Here is a 21199-nt window from a genome sequence, read left to right on the forward strand (position 1 = left end):
GAGCAGAGTCTAGAAGAGCTGTCAGATATTGGTGGTGTTGATAGTGTTCTTGTGATACCTATTTTATTTTGTTTGTCCCAGGTAGAGAATACTACAGCTTTAACAAAACCTGTGGCGAGGGAGAGTGCAATGTTTGCAGTGTACCTTAGAAATTCCCTAAGTAAACGATCATGACAATCTACGCATTCCCATTTCCTCGAGCAAGCTTGCCTTCTCTGGGCAGGATCATTACATAGGATCCTTTTTGCTCAAAGTTCATATGCTTTGATGAAGGGAAGAGAAACATATTTATCTCCTACTTTTTTCTTTACCTAAATATCTCATCAAGAGGAACCGGAGGTATTTGTTTTTTATGTCTCTACTGTAATTCAGTAGCTCTCCTCAGTCCGCCAAAATGAGTGGTTGTGGTGATAGGAAGCAGCAGACTGTGTGTAGGTATTCTGTTTTTTACAGATATTTCTTTACGCCTTTCCAGAAAAAATCCTGTCTGCAGCAGTTAACATTATGGGGCCAAGAACCTAGAAGAAAATATTGCTCTCTAAGGACAGATATTAATAACATTAGCTAATGGTAGGATAGACAATGCTTACCAAGATTTCTGTCCTTTATATTTACTTGGTGGTTAGTAACATGCAAAGATACTAGCAGTGAATCAGCATTGGCAAAAATGGGGGGAAAAAAAGCAGAGTACGCTGTGCAAAAGTGCTTTTTGCCCACTGAGTTAAAAGTTGCCCCCCCAGGGAAGCTTGTTTCTCGTTTGAAATGCTAATCTTGCTGAAACTGAAGACTGTGGCATATTCAAGATTTCCGTGCTAGTGCTGAGATGAAGTACAATCAGTATGAAAGCAAAACTTCAGTCATTCAAGCTCCTGACAGAATAATGGATAAAAGTGAATACATTACATGAACAGTCAGCTCCATTATCCAAGGGCAGATTATCTGGCGCGCACATAAATAGTGCCAGAGCTGGCAAGGCACGTAAGCTCAGAGAAAGTTCCAGGTGAATGCAACTTGTCTAGTGATGCTTAACAGCAATCTAAAAACACTTCTTAAATTCAGATATGTGCACGTGAGTCTTTTTCTAAACAGGAGAGCAGGAGCACTGAGCTGAAAGAAACGTTAAGGAAGTTGTACTAACAGCTCAATGTTAAAAGTATATTTTCAGAAGTACCTTCTTTTTTGCGATGCTATCCTTCATTCATCTGAAATCTCTCTTTTTGAGCTGCTGAGCACGTGTGTGACTCAGAAGTTACAGAAGAGTGTAGTTCAGCACTCCTGAATTTCTAAGCAATTCAGTTTTTATTTGCGTGGACAATGGGAATCTAAAGGTGAACAGAAACCTGTCCTGAAAGTTGCTATGAGCAGGGGAACGGCTGAGTCCACGACAAAGGCATAAATTAATGTTTACCCTAGGGCTGCTTAAATATTTGTAGGCGCAGCAGGGGGTGTTCATGTTGATCCCTGCAGGAGTCTTAAAGTCCACACAGTTCAGAGGGGCCAAGTACAAGCATTACACATTTCCTGTTTTTAATGAAGAGGGATGCCTCCAATGAGACAATCAGAGCACTTAAATCAGACATCTGAAATACTTAATGTAAATTGCACCTAATTTATCTACTCTCACTTCCTGTAAACACAGACCATGTCATTTTTCTTAGAGAATGGATTTAGTACACGTTTAGTACACTATCTAATCTCATTTTAAAGACTCAGAAAGATCTATCTTTTCCTCTGTAAAATATTCCCAAAATATTTCAAGCCTGAGTACACCTAAAATCAATCATTGGAGCAGTTATACCTTTATCTGAAACACTGAAGTCCCATTTGTCTTCCCCATTTTCCCCTGTCAGATATCCATGTGTACACCACGGTGTGTCTTCTCAGTGTTTCTCCAATAATCTGAGTAGTTATGAGGCTCAAGAAGTTTAAATCAAGAGGCTTTTCTTTTCCAGATCCTCGGTAATTCTGTGGTCCTGGCATTTCTTTTTCCTTCTTGAGAACTAGATGGAGTGGGCATTGTTCCATTAGCAGGTTTATGTATTCTGTGTACAGCAAGAGCAAATTCCTGTTTGTAGTTGATTTTCATCTCGTATGCATATGAAGACCACAATTCTTTCTGTTGCTGCATTGTGGAGTGGTTGGCCAGGGTGATCTCACACTCCTTCTGTGCTACTGTCCATGATAGTCTCCTGTACTGGCTGGATTTTTTGTTTCCTAATGTACTGTTACATTGTTGAATGCAATATTTTCTTGGGTTTTTATAATTGCACTTTAGGTTGCAGTACAATGAAGAATCCTTCTGGGGTTTTTTGGAATCCAGAAGTTGTATAATCTACCGGCTCTATCATAGTATATTTTAGACTGTATCCAGATATTAACAATGTAAAATATTAAATAGCTCTGATCCAAAAACTGGTCTGTAAGGTGACATGCGTGTATCAACCCTTTTCTTTGATGTTTTCAGTATTAAATTTTGAGATGTGACAATTGAGTTAACTTTTAATCCATTTTGATGGGCCCTATTAATTCTGTGTCATTCATTTATGCTGTTGTTTAATTATGTTGTCATGGGCCGCAAAGTCAGAAACCTCGGAAAAAATACAAGTATGTTAAAACAAGGCAATCTTGATACGGTATAGGACCTGTAATTCCTACAAATATATGAAATCTTAGCAAAATTTACTCTCTGTGAAAACATTATGTCTGGCACTGTACTGTTAGCCTATCAATCTTTATGCATATAGACCCATTTTATTTGTGCTGTTATTTATGCCCAGGATTGATATCTGGCTAACCAGTCATTACCCCCAGGTTATCTTTCCAAACACGGAAATAAAGTTGGCTATGTGACAATTCCATGGAATTTCCTCAGTTATTCATGAGTTGTTAAATAAAGGGTAGTGTTTTTTCAGTTCTTTTAACATGAGTTAGAACTAAAAATAAACTAAAAATAAACTAAAAATAAGGAACTGATTTGGGCTAGAAAAGAGGAGTTTTGAGAAACAAAGTCCATTAGGTAAGATGGCATGGATGGATGTGCCAGCAGTGTGTACATAATAGCTCTGCTTATACTGCACTACCTATGTGAGTACTACCAAGGTGATCCAATTCTTGAGTGAAGTCAGTTCATGGAGAAGGAACAGCTGATTGAAAGTAAAATCTAGCCAGGTGCAAACAAGTTTATAGAGTAAAACACTCTGAAGAGTTTTCAAGTTTTAAGTTCAGACTGTCTTGATTGAAGACATATACCTCATCTGGCCAATTCAATCTATAGTTTAGAAGCACTTCAGGCTTCCCACTGACATGAAGCTCTCGTATTGCGGTATCAGTAAGTAATTCCTTTTCTCTCTCTGCTCCTCTCCAAGACTCCCATTGGCAGGCAGTGGTGGACAGCTGGTAGACAGTGACCTAGCCTCACTTCCAAGGTGTATTACAACAATGAGTTGCGGAGGCAGACGATGGCTAGAATTCTTGCATAAGTCTAGGTAGCTGTGCACGTGTGTATTCTTAATCCTATCATGCCAGAATATTGTTTTGCATACAGTTTTGTCACTAAAATAAGATGAGTAGGATAACTAGCACAGTTGACAAATGCCAGTCCCTGGCTTGCTGCCTTAGAAAAATTCATAGATGCTAGATGCTTATCTAGCATTCATTACTGATCTGTAATACCAGAAAAATCTGGAAATAAAGGGGATGAGGAGAAAATTAAGCTGCTGAAAAATCATTCCTCAAAGTTTCCCTCTTCTCCACCAGTTTCTTCTCTCCTGGAAATGCTGGTGGTCTCTGTAGGAAATTCATTGGAGCTTGGTTTTGCAGAATGGAGCCTTCTGTAGATAGAAGGAAATGTAGAAATGTTAGGAAAAAAATACCCGGAAAAAAAGAAAGTACAGAGAATAGTCTCTGCTTTCTAGAAAAGTCAGTGAGTTTTAGAATTTAGGAAGATGAGATTTGTTTTTGTAGAATTCTAATTTCAAAAAGGATAATATGGGTAGTAACATACACTATGTAATGTTACTCTGACAAACCCAGTAGCTGTCATGAATTTGATATGTTTCTGAGAAATTCATGCAGATTTAGTCTTTACTGGAATTTTTTTTTGGCAATGTAGAAAGCTGTTAATAGGTAACATTTTTCAGGTTATTAGTTTAGAATAATTTGATGGTTAGGAACATAATTATTTTTAGATATATTTGTCAAATAGAAGACAATTATTTGTATTTTTTAAGAAGCACTAAGCAAGCAACTGAAAAGGTTTGTGCTAGAATCCATGTGTTTAATAAAAACTGAAAAATGAAACAAAGTAAACATATGTTGCTTACATTTTCAAATGACTCTGAATGAGCAGGCCTTGTAAGTATGTTGAAGTATAGCATGGAAATACAAAATAATCTGGAGGATAATGGACAATTTTAAATGGGGTTTAAATTTAAATGAATGTTACATAATGCATTGAAGACACATGGGATTATATATAAGCATTGTTGCTATGGAATGCCAAATAATGTTGTTTAAGCTCTTCAGCCCTCGATATTCCTCCTCCAAGTCACTTTTCAGACATAAGCAGATGGAAATCTGATTGTAGGATTTCTGGAAGGGGAGGCTGGTTGTGAGAAGCCCTTGACTCTGTGCCTGTAATCTCATGGACTGGGTGTAGCTAAGGTCATGTAGATTTTTACCCAACTAAACACAAAAAACCAAAGATATCAATAGTGATATCAGTTGTCACACAGTCTGGAAGGCTTAAACTTCTTTCAAAATCAGACCCTAGTTTGAATCCAAATAAAATTTCTAATAATAGCAAAGTTATTCAGTTAAGCTTTGGTCTTCCAGCCCGCCTTTACTCATGACATACGCAGGTAGATTTTAGGGACTCCACGTATAGTCACCTAGTCGAACACCCTGTATGTGCTTGTACTTCAAGCTATAGATTCTTTCTGCAATGTAAGTACAATTTGATTTCTGCCACTGAAATAAGTTAATTTTATTCTTGTCGTGATTGCACTTAACACCATTGTGGCCGTTAAGTGAGAGATTGTCCCACTACATGTGATCAGATTTTTTTTTTTATTTTAAATATTTTAAGTTGATATTGTTTTGAAAGCTTTTGAGCACACGTTTGAGATATCACATAGTATATTAAAGGCAAGGTAATGCTTTCAGGTAGGTACACATATAGAAACAAATGGCAATTTAAAAGTTAATAATGCGTATCATGCGTTACGTTTTCTGAGAAAGGATTTTTACAAAGTAATGTCTTGATTTAAACAGAAAATCTTTAAAGGTTCTTTGCTGTTGGTTAGAGTCTGCAACGTTTTGTGCACTGCAGATTGCTGCCTGCTTTTCTTCATAGTTTCTCTTCTGCTGCTGAAACTTCTGGTTAACGCTTCCTGGAGAATGTGTGGAACAGCATGCAGAACCTACAGAAGTCTTTTTCTTGGTTGGGGACAGGAGAGGAGAATTTGTTTTTAGTTTTTTCTTTCAAAAATTCTCTTGAAGGTTTCTTGCTGCAGCAACAGATGTAGGGTTCTCTGGGAAAAAAAGCAATTTCCAAGTAGATGGTGACCACTGAAAGGTGGTAATTTTAACTCAGTGCATATTAAGATTAAAGGTCATGATTACGTACTGATAATAAACAAAAGTCCCAGACCTTACAGTAACAAAATTACTCCAGGACAAAAAGTAAAGAAGATTTGGTAACCTTTCCCAAACTGTATAAGCAGTAAATGGAGCAAATGGATTATATTTGAGGGAGCTGTCCTGTTTTGACATCTCTCTGTTATGAAAGTTGTCATTCAAAACTAAGATACTTCTCCAGAACAGTCTCTGATAATAACACTGATAGTGGGGGAGTCACTGCAAGACAGAGTAAAACAAGTAAAAAACAAAATGTAATGCCAAGAAGGAGTGACTGTAAGCAGGTAATTTGGAAAACATACAGATAAATCAAGGATGGAAGTCAGAGTAACAAAATGCAAATTAAATAGCAACAGAGAAGTGAATTGAGGATGACGTAAAAGGAAGATGGTATGGGATAACTGAAAAATAAGTGTGCAAAAAGCAAGAAGATATAGGTATATACAGTGGCAAATTGAAGCAATAAAGTACACATTGCTGAACTTAGCTGATAAAGCATCCAAATGCCAAGGTGGGGTAAATAATGAGCAGCATGTGTTCACAGATGGAGCATACAGGTCCATACAGGTCCATACAGGTCCATTATATGCAGAAGCACTGGCTCTGCCCGTTTCTGTTGTTCTCCTTGCATTTGCTGAGTGTCATTGGTGATGCTTACTGCAGAGGCCGTTAGGAAAATGTCTCAGCACAGCCACATGCACTCGTTTCTACTTGGCTGGTCGAGAAGGCCTGCTCGGGAACATCAACACTGTTCTTGCGTCTTTGTCTCTTGTCCCTATTCAGTTACTCTTGCTGTGTCATGTCCACGATATTCCTACGCTGAGGCATGTCACCGAGACATGCCTCAGCACCATTCGCATCTTGGTTGGAACTCCCGACTACAAGTACAAAAGGGACAGAATAGCAGGAAGGGCAATTAAATAAAAGAGGGTGTAAGATAAGGCAGCCAAGCAAAGAAGTGTTCATTTACCTTCTGTTCTATTGGCTTCTTCCTGCTGTGACTCCCCTCTGCCCCCTTTCATGTTGATAAGTTTCACTAGCTTATTACTTATGGCATCATTTAATCCCTTCACTCCTTTGATCCTGTATGTTTAGACAGGATGTGGCATTTGCTTCCTGGATATAATAATATAAAAAATTTGCAAGCATCAATGAAATATCTGTACTCTCCTGGCTGTACAGTTTCCTGACACTGATCATTTAGTATATTGCTTGGCTTTTAAAATGCCTATTGCAGCTGTGACAATAGTATTAGACTATTTTTATATGAGAATAGTCTGGTTGTTCTGTCCTCACAAAAGGATGATCAGTGTCTAGTTTATCTATGTGCAGACTACATTATTGCCTCTTAAAACAACGTCCCGGGACTACGATTGCTTCATTAAGTTCCTGCTACATTGACATAATTATGCAGGAGCTAAGAATAGCTCATCTAATTGGAAATAATGATTATAGAGAACAGTTTTGATTACTGGTACTAAGCAAGCACGTATTGCGCAACCATTCATGAACATTGTGTTACACAGAACATATATGTGATATACAGTATATTCATTTTGATTCACAGTTTCTTCCCCCCATCTTGAGTACAAGTGGAAAGTGTTATTGTTTATTTGTTCATCATAATCTTTCTTCTCAGAAGCCAAGAGGGACTGATGAAAAGGCAGCATGAGCTGATAATTATCCGGTAAATTATGACAAGCTGAATTTTGAAATAACATCCAGCATTTATCCCCAAACACATTTTGGGGAGGATGTAACTTAAATAAATCTTCATGCACCACAAATGAAACAGTTTATGTGGTTTTTTTATGTCTGTGTTTGTACTGGTACCCTATGGGATTAAATATCTTTTTAGAAGTGCAAAGTCTGCCATGTAGTTAATCTTTTGGTGCTCAGTCTGGTTAATTCCATTTAATTCCATCTTATTCCAAAACGTGTTGCTCTCTTCTTTATTTCATGAAAATAAGACTGGATTTTTATACAGTGATCATAAAAAATTATTAGGTTTTATTTATTTGACTCCTTGTTGATTACTATTGCTAGGCACATGCAATTAACGTCCTCCTATTTACTGGCACTGAAGTGCCAGTTTTCTACTAGAACACTATGAGAAAATTTCTGAGGTCATGAAATTTAATATATGTATTTTAGAAATGTTCTGAGTATCTCTGGAGGCTCCAAAAAGTTCTCTGCCATTTTGCCCTGTTTAGCTTCCCGTCAGTTCTAATGAACCATTTTGTAGCTCTAGGCTATGTGCTAGTGCTGTACAGCCACACAGAGATCACTGCCATCAGGAATTTTTGAATAGATAACTATTTAAAAAAAAAGAAGCGAGGAGGGAAGATGGGACGAACAGTGATACAATCATGCAGTAACAGCTGTTTGCACAGTGCAAAGTCAGAGGCGCTTGCACAAGTTATTCATGAATCTCTAAGCAATAGCAAAAGTGAGAAGGCAGAAGCAGAGGGCAGGTTATTATCTTGACTTAAGAAAAGTTGCTTTTTTAGATTGTTTTGGATTACAAATTCAGTGAGTTACAAGAATTGAGAGATGGTAAATCCCCGTTTATACTAATGCCTGTGGAAGCATCAGACACATCTTTTCCATCCCGTTCCTTTCCAACACAGCCTGATTGCAGACTGCGTTTCTCATATTTTTGGATCAACATACTTGAATTTGGCCCTTCAAAAATTTTTATAGTACCTAGCATTGAACATGAACTTTGGAATGTTGTAAAGGCAATAGCATTCCACAGTCCCTTGGGACACCATGTGTCCTGGTCTTACAGACCACTGCTTAGGAGTTGCTGTAGTGGCCCCATCTGTAGACTTTGAACTCTGATACGGTGTATGAAAATTTGACTGAATGGTCATAATCTCAGGTTTCAAATATATCAATTTTTTCTATTTAGAATTTTTTTATGAAGCTGGGCTGTGATTTGTATAACTTAAAGTAAATATAGTACAGGGATGAACAGGACTAAAGAATCAAGAAGAAGAATGCATTGATTCTGAAATACTTTGGCTGATTTGCAGTTATTCACAGTAAGCGGACATAACAGCGCACTATACACTGTAGTGTATTGTAGCTAAGGATAGCAGTACTTTGCTCTCACATTATTAACTCAATTCCTATAAGACTCCTCTTCATATAACCTGTTTTCTACTCTGTACAGAACTGCACATGCAAGAGCTAAAGCTGATGCTGCGGATCAGGCTGCTCAGTCTGCTCACCAGGAATGTGATATTGCAAGAGCAGTTGCCAGAGAACTTTCACCAAACTTCTACCAACCAGGTAAATTTAGATTTTTTTTTTTTTTTGTAGCTATTCTCCTTTCTTCTTGGAGTGAAAAGGTTCCTTGTTAAATTAAAAAGGTTATTCCATTTTAAATGTTGTCATTTATGCAGAATCAATAGTCATGTGAAGAGTGTTTGTTGCTCAAGATTTTGTTTTCATTTTATAATCATTTGATGACAATATTGCTTTCTCCAAATTAAGTATGGAGGAGTCTATATAAAACATATAGCTGTGCTTCAAATCAATAGCTTCTTCAGAATTATGTCAAAGTAAGATTTTGAACATAAGAAATACATTTTGAATACATATTAATACAATTTTTTTGTTATTTCTGTGGCATGTTTATTAGGGGAAAGATCCTTAACTTTCTACTGTCCCAGGGAAATCTCAAGTCTCAGTTAAGTAATGCCTGAGTGCTAGGTAATGTTGTGGCCTTACACATACGCAGCTGGGGAGGGAATCTTCCTCTATTATAGTTAGCCTGTAAAGCTCTGTGGAACATTGGTCCCATACTCACAGAATTACCTCTGCATCACCTCTTTCAACACCACAACCCATTTTCACCGGTCACACGGTTTGGAAAGAGTTTATAAAAAGGAGCAGTGTAATTTTTACTTTGTTTTTCTGGTATCTTTCCATGAGGTTACTGTTTTTTTGTACTGCTTTGTGGCTTAAAATTGAATAGGTAAAATGGAACTTCATTTATCCAATGTTAATGTATTTTTATAAGTCTGTCCTTTCTTTCACCTGTCAAATGAATTGAGTGATAGCTTGTTACAACCTTTCAAGGACTTGTCTGCGCTTGTATGCCGATATCAAGTATAGCTCAAACATTCTTGTTAACTTATCTTTCATTATTTCCAACTATTCTGTTGTAGAGAGCAGTCAGTATATTTTGGGTTTGGGGAGATTGGGGGTGGAGGGGAGCTTTTTCACGTTTTTTAGTACGTAAGCCAAGGTCTACTCACCTCATGTATGTTAGGCTCCCCATTCCCCTTACCGGTCTTGCAACTTTTCTTTGCGCTCGTCTTGGTTCTTGAACACTGGTGACCAGTACTGTATGTCATACTCCAGGGAAGTCTTTCTAGTAGTAAGAATTTATTAGCTTTTAAATGCTATCACTGTGTACCTTTCACTATTGGAAATACATCACTTTCAATATGTCCTCTTCTATGGTCTCATCATATTTGTGGCCCACAGTCTTTTTATTTTTTCATAATTTCCTTCTTTCATCAACTGATGATTTTCCAATTTATAGCAGGAAGTTATCATAAGAAATTAATCATAAGTTAAGAATTAGTAAGTTAAGAAGCCATATTAAGTCCAAGTAAATAATAACTAATAACTGTGACCCTGTTAAAGAAAGGCTTGATAATACAAATAGGGAATTAAAGCACTTAGCATGAAAGAATTTCAAAGCTGCTAAACCTTGGAAATGAAGAAATGTCTAGAGTACCTGAGAGAAAATGTGAATGTGTATGAGTGTGAAATCTGACGCCAAGAAATCGCCCAGATAAAGAATCTGTTGGTTATCTTTTTTACTTCCTACTACAAAATATAAAGTAATGTTGCAGACAAGTTGGCTGAGATATGGGAAGAAGAGGTGTGGGATTCTCATTTTCCTCTTATTTAAAACTTTTATTCCAATTGCAGAAGGGAAAAGTTTATCTCCCTTCCACAAAGCCAGGTGTATATGTGTATGTTGATGTAACAAAAACCTACAGTCTGCTGACTCCATTCTTTATGTGAAAATGTCTACTAGTTAGCGAGCCAGCTATCAGAAGAGCAGATAGGTATCTTCTGTGGAGTCTAAGTTTCAGATTCCCTCGTTATTTTTAAGGTGGCCAAATACAGGATATTTGCACATATTTGAAAAAAATTGATACTATCTTTGCTTAAGTAACTTTAAGACACCAAGATGTTGACTAAATTTCAGTTGTCTCAAATAAGCAGCAGCAAAACACCAGATTTACACATCATTGTGAGGTTTTCAAATGTTAGCATGTCTGAAACAGCTTTCATGCTCAATGTTTACATTATCTTTTTCAAATATCTTATTCCCTATGGGAGCCAATTAACCTTGATATTCACATGTACAAATGCATGCTTATTTAATATCTCCCACGTGTCATACCATGAGTGGTTGGACATTAGCACTGGCTTTTGTAATTTTAGGGGGGAGAAAAGATATTTTTTAAATATTTACATTCCTTCATATAAACAGCAGGAAAGATATGCTCTTCAAATACCACTTTTCATATGTTTGAATGAAAACAAACTAACCGTTTTTGCCTAATAATAGCAACTTCTCAGTTTTCTTCTGTTACCTTAGCTTTTTATTTTTACAGTACCTGTACAGGTTTCTGACAGTGCTACTGAGAGGTAATGATACACATGATATATCAGTCTCTGTAACTATAGTTAAGAAAAAGCTTTCCATTGTGCTAAATTGCCTTGAAAATAAGTTATTATGGGAAAGTGCAATTTTTCTCTCTTTACTTGAATTGCTTAGTAAGTGAGCATGCTGTCAGCAAGGAATAAATGCATGTATCATATTAAGTCTCTTTAAAGACAGAGAGAAAAAAAATCTGAAGCATATGAAATACAGATACCCCTCTGTGAACAGTATTTAAATGATTATTTCTTAATAGGTGATAGCTGCACTACCTGAAGTATCCTTTTAAATATTTGATAATCTTTCGATAAAGCTCTTAAATTCCAGATTCTTAGAACTCTTTCCTCCAATGTCATATATCCTAGTATTATACACAATTTATAATAACAGCAGATATTCATAACGCACTGTACCATGACAGTTCTCACTTCCCAATTACTTTCTCTCACATTTAATTTTTTTGCTCATTAAAACATTCATCAGGAGCTGCCAAGAGGTTTTGGCTTTGTAATATAGTTTGAAAGGAGAACAAAGCTGTAGGAAGCAAAGCAGCATTCACCAGGTAAGAATGATAACCTCAGTCTGAATCATGAATATTGAGATACCATAGCAGTGTTGAGCTTTAGCTTTCCTAGTAATTAATTACCTCAATATTTGCATATAAGGAAGTAAGCATTGTTGAAAAGGTCAGTGCCATGGTGTAAGTATTTAGAAGGTTACAGGAGCCCTTTTCTCTAAGTTTGTTGATGCTAGACTAGGCCAAGACCTGGCTCCTACTTTTGCTGTAGCGAAAAGATTTGGCTAGTGATTAACAGCCATGAGGATGGCATTTCTTTGCAGAGCCCTACCCACAAGAGTGTACTCTGGCTATACCTTTTGTAGGTATAACAAATCTGGCAGTCTTTGCATCGGCCAGACTACAGAGACCTTTTTATCATCAGATAAGACCTGTTGTTTCCTCCAGGCATTGCTAAACTTGTAGATGTCAAAAGAGAGCATACTAGGACGGGAAACTAATGAAAGCTGAGTCATTTTCTCATTGAGGGAAGTCATCCAGGGACAGCTTGAGATTTCTTTGCTTAGAGGAAAACAATAGCAGCTGTTTTGAAAAGCCTAGAGAAAGGTAAATGACTCATAGGAGTACAGTATTAAAGGTATAAATCTAAAGAAAGGTTTTTGACATCCAGGAAAAAGGGAGAAGATTGCTCTAGTCTCCTGTAAGATTAATGGAGGCTTTGACTTACTCATTCTGAATTCTGCAAGCTGTCTGTCTCTGACTATATATAGTCTTACGTTTACCCACTACCATAACGAAAAACTAAAGTATGAGCTTGCACAGGCTGCGCAGCTATAACGTGATTGTCTGTGTGGATGTGTATGTATTGCAGCAAATGTATACCGCTCTTTCAATTTGAATGAACAAAGTTTGATAAAATTGAAGAGGGCTACAGTTACTTTGCCGCGAGGTAAGAGCAGTCTGGGCACTTTACCATGGAGCAGCTAAGATCTGGAGATTCAAATCTGAATGCTTTACAGCAGATTATTTGTTAGGGCAGCCAGCAGCTTACCAGAACAATTCATTTAGCCTTTAACCTGCTGAAAAAGGCATGAGAGAAATCAAGAAACAGGTTGCAGGCCAACTGAATGGTTTAAGCGGCCTGTTCTCTTTCAGTATTGTAAGTTTTGTGTGACAGGGAGGGCTGAGACGCCTAGAACAGACAACAGCAGGAGTGCAGTGTTGCTCGCAGAACAGTTCACCTGGATAATAACTTCTTTGCTCCTGACCTGCAGCTGGGACTGCATGGGCAGCTGCATGGACTTATTTTGGTCACTGGAGCCTACTCTCACTGCCTCTCTCTGTGAGGCAGAAGGGCATGGATTGAGTCCACTCTTATGGTAAGAAGGGGACCATAATGCCATCTGGACACATTCCTGGGTAATATGCTCTAGAGGACCTTGCTTGAGCAGGGGTATTAGACTAGATGATCTCCAGAGGTCCCCTCCAACCATTCTGTGATTCTGTGATAATGCATGCATCTCCATTGCAAAAAGGGTAATTTATGCTGGACAACGACCTATTAACATTAGATATCACTGCCTTAAGAAGTGTCTGTTAGCATTTGGAATAAATGGATTGAGACATAGAGTCCTAGGATACTCCTTCTGCATTAATAAATCAGATTCTGGGAGACAGGATTCTTTTGGAATCATGAATCATACTAAGTGTTACTACACTTCACTCAGGAAAGATCTTGAGGCAGTAGCCATGCTGAGCATCAGCAAGGGAAATGATCCCTTCATATTGAGAGGGTGCTGCAGACACAGTACCTCTTACCACTGCCATTTTGGTAGGCCCCTACCTCTTCTGGCATTCTTTGCTCTGAAAAGCTGTAATCCAGCCCCTTGTGTTTAAGGTGACTGCGGAAAGGAGACTAAAGACTAATATGTCTTCCAGTTTTCTCAAGTAACTGGGCTGAGACAGCACAGTTCACTATTAAATAATGTACTGTTCCTTTATCAACAACGGAAATGATGAAAATTGAAAGAATTTTTAAAAACAGTACCTACTACTAATCTATTTAAATTTTGCATTCTGCCTTGTTTCATTTCATTTTATTTTTTAATAATTTTTCTCCCTTATATTCACACAACATTGAGAAATGCAGACTAAGGAAAAGAATCAACCAAAAATATTTTCCTTATATTTAATTTAATGGAGGGACTTGACACTGTTGCAACAAACCCTTCTCCCTACTGAAGTAAATAATAATTTTGCCTGCAACATCATTTAGTTCAGAATTTTGCTGTTTACTTCAAAATAATACTGGGGGCCACAAAACAGTTGTCACAGTTCCCCCTTTTGCTTGGTACAGTTACATTTCTGTTCTAGAAAACCTTAGTACTATCCAGAGCAACAAAAAAAACAGTCAAAACTTTGTGCATGAGGACTATACCTGGACTGTCAGTGCTGCTTGGCAAGAAGCAGTACTAGAACTAATGCACAGAAAGGAAACTATTTTATATCTACCACTGTCTAACTTTTGCTGATTATGTCACTGTTGTTCCTTATACTTCTTACATTTTTCCCTACAATGTGAGTATTTATGTTGCTGTTAATCCTGAAGTACTCAGATTGCTTGGCATAAAGGACAGCCAGGAAACATATATTTGGTATCCTGTTAGAATAGGATAGGAGCTCCTCAGTTCTTCTCTTGATAAGTAAACTAGTTCTCGGCACCAGAGGTGTCAAGTTGTGATCCAAGCAGCCAAACAGTATCCATCAAAAAATTACAGAGTTGCACTAAATTAAATTTATGTAACATTTGATAACTGATTTTCCCTATCAATTAATGCTCTCTAAAGAGATGAATAAAAACTATTTAGTTAAAATATACGTGCAGAGAACAAAGATATTCTACTGAAAAGAATAACAATTTGTAAAGTTTTCTTCCAGCATTTTTTCCTGTAATGTTCAGATTCTGCTACAGCATCCGTATTAATCCAATTAATCTAACCGTCACTAGTTTCAGAAATAATGAAACCATTTTAAGCTTATAATAAGGAAATCTCTAATAGCCTCTCATGCCTTAGACAGCAGCTGTATTTTACATTCTCTTTTGACCAGTGGATTATGTCTGTAGCCTCAGAGGAAAATACATCCTCTCCGACTTCCTCCTCTCCACCATCTCCACCTCCTCTAGTCCACAAAATGCAAACTCCATATGGACAGGAAAGAAAGATTTCTGCTTGATGCTAATTAATTGGAATGTACTGGCTAAATGCATGTGGACCAGGCCAGATATTTTTATTCAAAAAGCCAATTACACGGAGCATTTTGTCTGATGACAGTTATAAGATTGCACCCAGGCCATTAGTTTGTGCCTTAAAGCATACGGAAGCTCATTCTTAGTCATACAAGAACCTGTTCTTTTTCTGAAATTATTCAGCATATGGCTTCATCATCCTCACGCAACTGTTGTCTGAATTCTTTCCATGGCATCTTTTACCCACATTTTATCACTTCCATCCTCTTTCTAAACAAGTTTAAGGAGGCCAGAACCTACAACAGTATCCTAAGGCACTTGCATTGTATCTCATAATCAAAGAAAGAAGGTAGGTTAAAAGAAAAGGTATCAGTTTCAAGCTTTGTTCTCTTTCTCCCCTTTCTTTTTATAATTCTTGTCATACCAGACAATTCTGGTATGACCATTCTGACTCCCAAATTTATCACCAGTCTCACCGAGCTCTGGGTACAGAGGTACCGCCACTCATCCCATCCCATGGTCACACATACTGGCTCAGTCCACTCCCCAGAGCTGCTGAGTTCCTCTGGGACTGGAGAGCTTGCTTGAGAGCAAAGGGAAGGACAGGTGGCAAAGGAGTATCCTTCATTCTTCAGGATGCTTTCTCGTTCTCTCCAAGATACTTTTAGTCACATAATCAGGAAAGCACCTATGCTAAGAAAAAAATAAGTATAATTAATTTTAAACAAATTAACTTTTAAAACTAATAACGGAGAACCAGTTTCCTCTAGACAAATAAAGCTGTTAATCGCTGTAATTTGCCCAGGTTTTCATTAAGTACTGAACTAGTTAATTTATATCTAGATTGACCTTCTGGTTGCCTAGTTAAGGCCACAGAATTTGGCTACCAAGCTGGCTAAATAGTCAGTCAAATAGTCTGTGCTAACAGGGCTATGTTGCTATTCTGAGATAGCTTTTCAAAGGCTACCCATCCAAGCTGCCATCATGGGTGCGCTAATTACAGGTATGATCTGAGAGAAAGAGCTCAGTGCTACTTTATAGTTTTAATTGCTTCCTTTTTCCTTTTTTCAATATTATTCCTTTGCTCCCAAAAAGAACCATTCATTCCAGAAGTACACAGAACCAGACCCCAGTGGCCTGCTCCAGTACGTTTCTATATTTGTCTGTTGCAATGTCCATCAGCCAAGGACAAGATGAATTAGGGTCTATCACAGGGGAGTATTATCACAGCATGTCAACATTTCTATTACAAATTATATTTATAATTGTATCATAAATATTTGCTCCATATTGAAGTTCAGCTAGTGTGGTCTGTACTGTGAAAACTTTTCTTAAACTGCTCATGTTCACTGAAATATGGTGGCTTGCTTTTAAACGATTCTGTTATACTAGTGAATACTTACATTGTTGAAAAAGTTTCCTATTCTTATTTTTTAACATGTGATATAGGTTACACTAGCACATCTCCACAGCTGTACTGGTTACAGCATCTCATACTACTAGACCACAAAGAATTAATGCTTGCTCCTGGTCTGTGTGGTTCCTTGCTGTTGTTGTTTATAAACAAGGAGGAACCGGAGATGCAGTTCAGAGTAAAGGGGAGAGCACTGGAGGAAATCTTTGCAACTGCCTTCTACGTCTGTCAAGGCCAGAGAAATGGATGGCTGATATGCACAGCATTTTTTTCAGAGAAAGTCTGCAAGACTTAAGCCTAACCTAGAAGTGAGAATGTAGCGAGAGATCTGGAAAAAAAAATAGTATTCTTATTATAGACCTGAATAATGTAAAGTATTGTTCACAGTGATGTAGAAGGTCATGGTGAGAGTTTGGAGGGGATGGAGATTTCTACATACTGGTTTTGTAGCAGTGAGTCACCCGATTTTAATCTGAGCAGGAGTCAAATCTGGAATTGAAACATAGACAGCATGGAATTAGTAGTTGCATTTTTCTGTGCAGTGAGATTAAACAAGGTTAAGATTGTAGGAAGAAGAGGGACCAAGAGCAGAGTAATCTAAGATTCTCTTCCTTGAAAGTGTAGTTAAAAAGAAAAAAGGAACTTAAGGAAAAATAAGAGGATGAATCATGGAAGTTAGCAGAAGAAAAACGTTCCTAAAGACGAGTATGGCCAACTGGCACTGAGATATGACTAAAAAGTCAGCAGAGGCTCCACAAAAGGTCATCAGCTGAGGGGAGAAAGGTATGTGTCAGGAGGAAATGCCAAACTGTGAAGAGTATGGGATAGACTTGGAGAAGAGCAGCAGCACTAAATGGATATTGCAGACTTAAGCGTTTAGAGATAAAAACCTAGAGGTGAAGGGGAGAAATGACACAGGTTTTACAAGATCAGAATGGTAAATGATCTAGTGGTTGGGGTTTCTCTTAAAATGCAAAAGACCCAGAATATGTTGAGAAAGAAACCAGAACAGGATGGAAGACTGAGCAGGTAATGTGCCCTAATTTTAGCAAAGTTAAACTGATGATTGTCATATTTGTATGGTTGCATTTATAGTGCAGCAGTCAGTTCTGTTAGCCCACTTCAAACTCTTAATCTTCTCAAATGAGTCCATTGCTAGATACAAGGAATCACTAGAAGTGTGATGTAGCTTATTGAATACTGAAAAATATTGAATTAACCCTCTGCCCTCCAAGTAAACTCTTTAGGACACATATTTTAAAAACAATGCATTCTGGATTTTTTTTTTTTTGACTCCTATATTTTGTGTCTTTAAAATTCACATTTTGAAGTGTTTTTTCTGCAAACAAGGCGAAGAAGGAAATTTTAAAAAAATTATATCTTCGGATTATTCTATAATGACATGATGATTCACAGTGGCAAGTAATTACCCCTTTAAAATAAGTAGGGTTTAAGTAAACGCGGTAGTACGTATGTAAATCTATGACCAGCATCAGCAGGATGCAAAACTCCATCTAGTTATTTTCATATTACAAATTTGGTTGCTGTATATCATGGAGATATAAATCATGCACATGTAAATTCAGTTGTTTGGTGACATACATACATTGCACGTCTTCTCAGTTTTGAATTTATTGGCATTCCACAGGCAGAAGAAATGCTGAAGTCTAGAACCCAAGACCTAGGTATACATCCTAGGCTGTGTTTTTTCATTAGTGGAAAGGTGTTCAGAGAGAAACAGTGCAAGCTCTATTTCTTTTTCTGACAGGGATTTTAAAAGAGCCAAAAGTTACAAGGGCTCTGGCAAAAGATGTCACTTTGTTACTAAATTCACTAAAAAGCAATACTATTGAGGACGCATTTAGCAAGAAAGCACCTGACAGCTATGAATGATGATATTTTTCTCCTCCTAAAATTGCTAAATCATGCAATTTTGCAATTGTTTAAAGTTGCTTTGTGGAAATGGTTGCAGTTTTAATCTGGAACGGATTAATCCATAACAGTAGAGCACTGCTAAAATGTCATTGATTTTCGTATCAGTCTAAACCTGCATGTGTGGACTAATGGACTAGGAGCTTGAGGGTTGGTTTATGCAAGAAATTTTGTGTAAAATTTTTTTCAGTATATGATATGAAGTCCTGTAAAGACAGTCAAATGCAAGGAAGGAAAATTTGCTCCTTCCTCCATGTTTGTATGTAGCCCAAGAGGCAATGTATCTATACAACTTTGACAGTCTATTACCAATGTCTCACTGTGCAATAGGGTGCTTATGTTAAAAGTTTTGGGATGGAATAGAAAAGGAAATCCATGACTGTTTGCAAGAGGAAAGAATATATTAAAAAGCAATAAATATCAAGAGCCATAAATATTTTGTTTTTCACAAAATTCACATATTTTTTACATAAAGCGTAGTAGCCAAATCAATTTCAGCTTTGATCCTGAACTGAACGAAATGTCATGTATTCTATGCTAAAGGAAAAGACATGACAGTTAATGATTTATAATTTTTTTTTAAGAAGAGAGAATTGAATGTGTTTAGCTAGTTTTCCTGTCCGTACCAATGTTCTTATCTGAGGTTGTGGATGAGAAAAAAATAGTAAGTGGTAAGTGAAAAATAGCAAGGAAAGAGAAGCCTGATGAAATGACATGGAAATTAGTAGTCATCTCCTCAGTCTTCACTAATGAATAACCAAATACTATTGATGATATATTGAATATTTTTATAATAACGGTGAACAGCATATTACTTACATCAGCAGGAACCGGTGAAATGGTTTGTTGCAAACAGAAGTTGGAACAGAGAAAAACAAAGTTCCCAGTAAAGTCACCACATATAGTTCCACACAGAAAGCCAGTGCTATCATTTACATTAGTAATTCCTCACCAAACGCAAGGTAGTTCACAAGAGTAAGAGGGAATCATTGGACTTAGTTTTTAAATGGAAGGCAGTGACTTGCTCCTCAGGAGTGCTATGAGAAGGCCTTAGGGCTGACAGAACTCAGCCAGCTGGAGATGAGATGTGAACCATCTCCTGTTGAGGTCAGTTGCCAAACTCCCGTGGAGCAGGATCATAACCAGGCACTTGAAATGTGATATGACAGCAGAATTAGCTAATACTATTTCTGGCTGTGTACACAGAAGCAGCACGTCATTGTCAAGGAAGGTAATGGTCCCTTCTCTGCAGTGCCCTCAGTGACACTGAACCTGAAATGCTGTGTAAAACTTGGGGCATCTTCTGGCAAGAAAGATGTGGGCATGCTGGGAGAAATATTAAGAAGTATGATTATACTGTGCAAAGGTGGCTAATACACCATATTAACAGATTCTTCAGGTCTATATATAAAATTCATTTGTTTACAGAACATGCAGTTGTAATGACTGTAGAATTACAGCCTTTTGCTTCTGCCCATCCTTTATGATTGATACAGAGGAGCTTAAAGAACAGCACTGCTGTAGTTAGCATTTGCTAAATTTTCCAGTGGATTTTTTCCAGGTCTTCAGGATCAAGGTTCTCATGAACAAAGGTTCGTATACCCTTCCTAAGAACAGCAGTAAAATGTACATTGACCCTAGGCTTGAGAGTCTCCCTCATGCCCTGATGCAGACCAACTGAAGCAAAGTAAGCTCTTTTTTTCCTATAAAGGCTTCCAACATTTTGTTATACCTGAAAACTTCTCTGAGTTATCTCATATTAAGCAGCCTGCAGGCTCAGAAGCGTTGAAGTAGATTACAGTATGTGCATGTTATTTAGCTGGGAGCATTCACATTAAGTACAACGTGTGTATGTTAGTTAGCATGGAAAAATGAAGCCTGTCCTAAGTACAACAGCCATATGCCAACACCATATAATCTTGTCAAAGTAGCATTCATCAGTAGGGAGTTAAGAAAGCAGTGCACTAATTAAAATTGCTGGGCATGAGCAATTTCTTTGTCCGTAAGCTGATGTCCCAGTGAAGTGTTAGGAAGAGCCATATCTCACTCAGTGTTGTCTGTTAGATGGGATAAATCTATTTAATTTTTCTAATGGTAACAAATCCAAAATTATAAGGGCCTACACATCTTAATTTACTGTGCAAATACAATTATGAATACTTCAATCAGCTACTAAGACAGTCATAGAAATGCAACGAAAGTTGAACTTGAGGTCAGAATAAATTTCCTGTTCTAACTTAGTGTTGACTGCAGACAGTTTTTGCGATTCACTAGTCTGTTCTTTCCTCCTCAGATCTTTCAGTGTGTGTACATCTGCTGCATAAAGATGCATTTAGAAACTTCTGAGGAAGACAGTCTTACCTTTAGAGATTCTTTGCACTTGTAATTATTTTTAATTATTTATGCAAAATTGTTGAAAACACAAAATAAATGCTGTTTATTCATTATATTACTGTTTTTATATTATATAATGATAGGCAGAGTCAACTTTGGATTTACAGGAACTGATAGGAAGGGAGAAAAGAGGCAAGCCAGGTTTCATGCAGATACAAATTGCATTAAAGTTTCTGGGTTTTCATCCTACTGTTAGAACTGCAAGTCTGTGATGTTGCCTTTTGTGGAAGTCCATTTCCATTTTTTTTATTGTTCCTATTTGTAGCAAGTGCTTGAATAGAGTTTTTACGATTTTCGAGAAGTCTTACAGCTTTGTAAGTTGACATGTCATATACTTTTCAACGAATGTCTTTCTCGTTTTGG

General features: G+C 37.3%; 1 protein-coding gene across 4 annotated transcripts in view; it reads left to right on the forward strand.

Annotated features, from left to right (window-relative positions):
- JPH1 (junctophilin 1) overlaps positions 1–21199 on the forward strand; it is an 86025-nt gene that overhangs the window by 44672 nt on the left and 20154 nt on the right. For all 4 annotated transcript variants that reach the window (XM_068932482.1, XM_068932481.1, XM_068932483.1 and 1 more), the window contains exon 3: positions 8816–8934. In XM_068932482.1, the coding sequence (XP_068788583.1) occupies positions 8816–8934 (119 nt within the window). The remainder of the gene's footprint in view (positions 1–8815; positions 8935–21199) is intronic.

This window comes from Struthio camelus, chromosome 2, assembly GCF_040807025.1.
Source record: "Struthio camelus isolate bStrCam1 chromosome 2, bStrCam1.hap1, whole genome shotgun sequence".
Classification (NCBI taxonomy): Eukaryota; Metazoa; Chordata; class Aves; order Struthioniformes; family Struthionidae; genus Struthio; species Struthio camelus.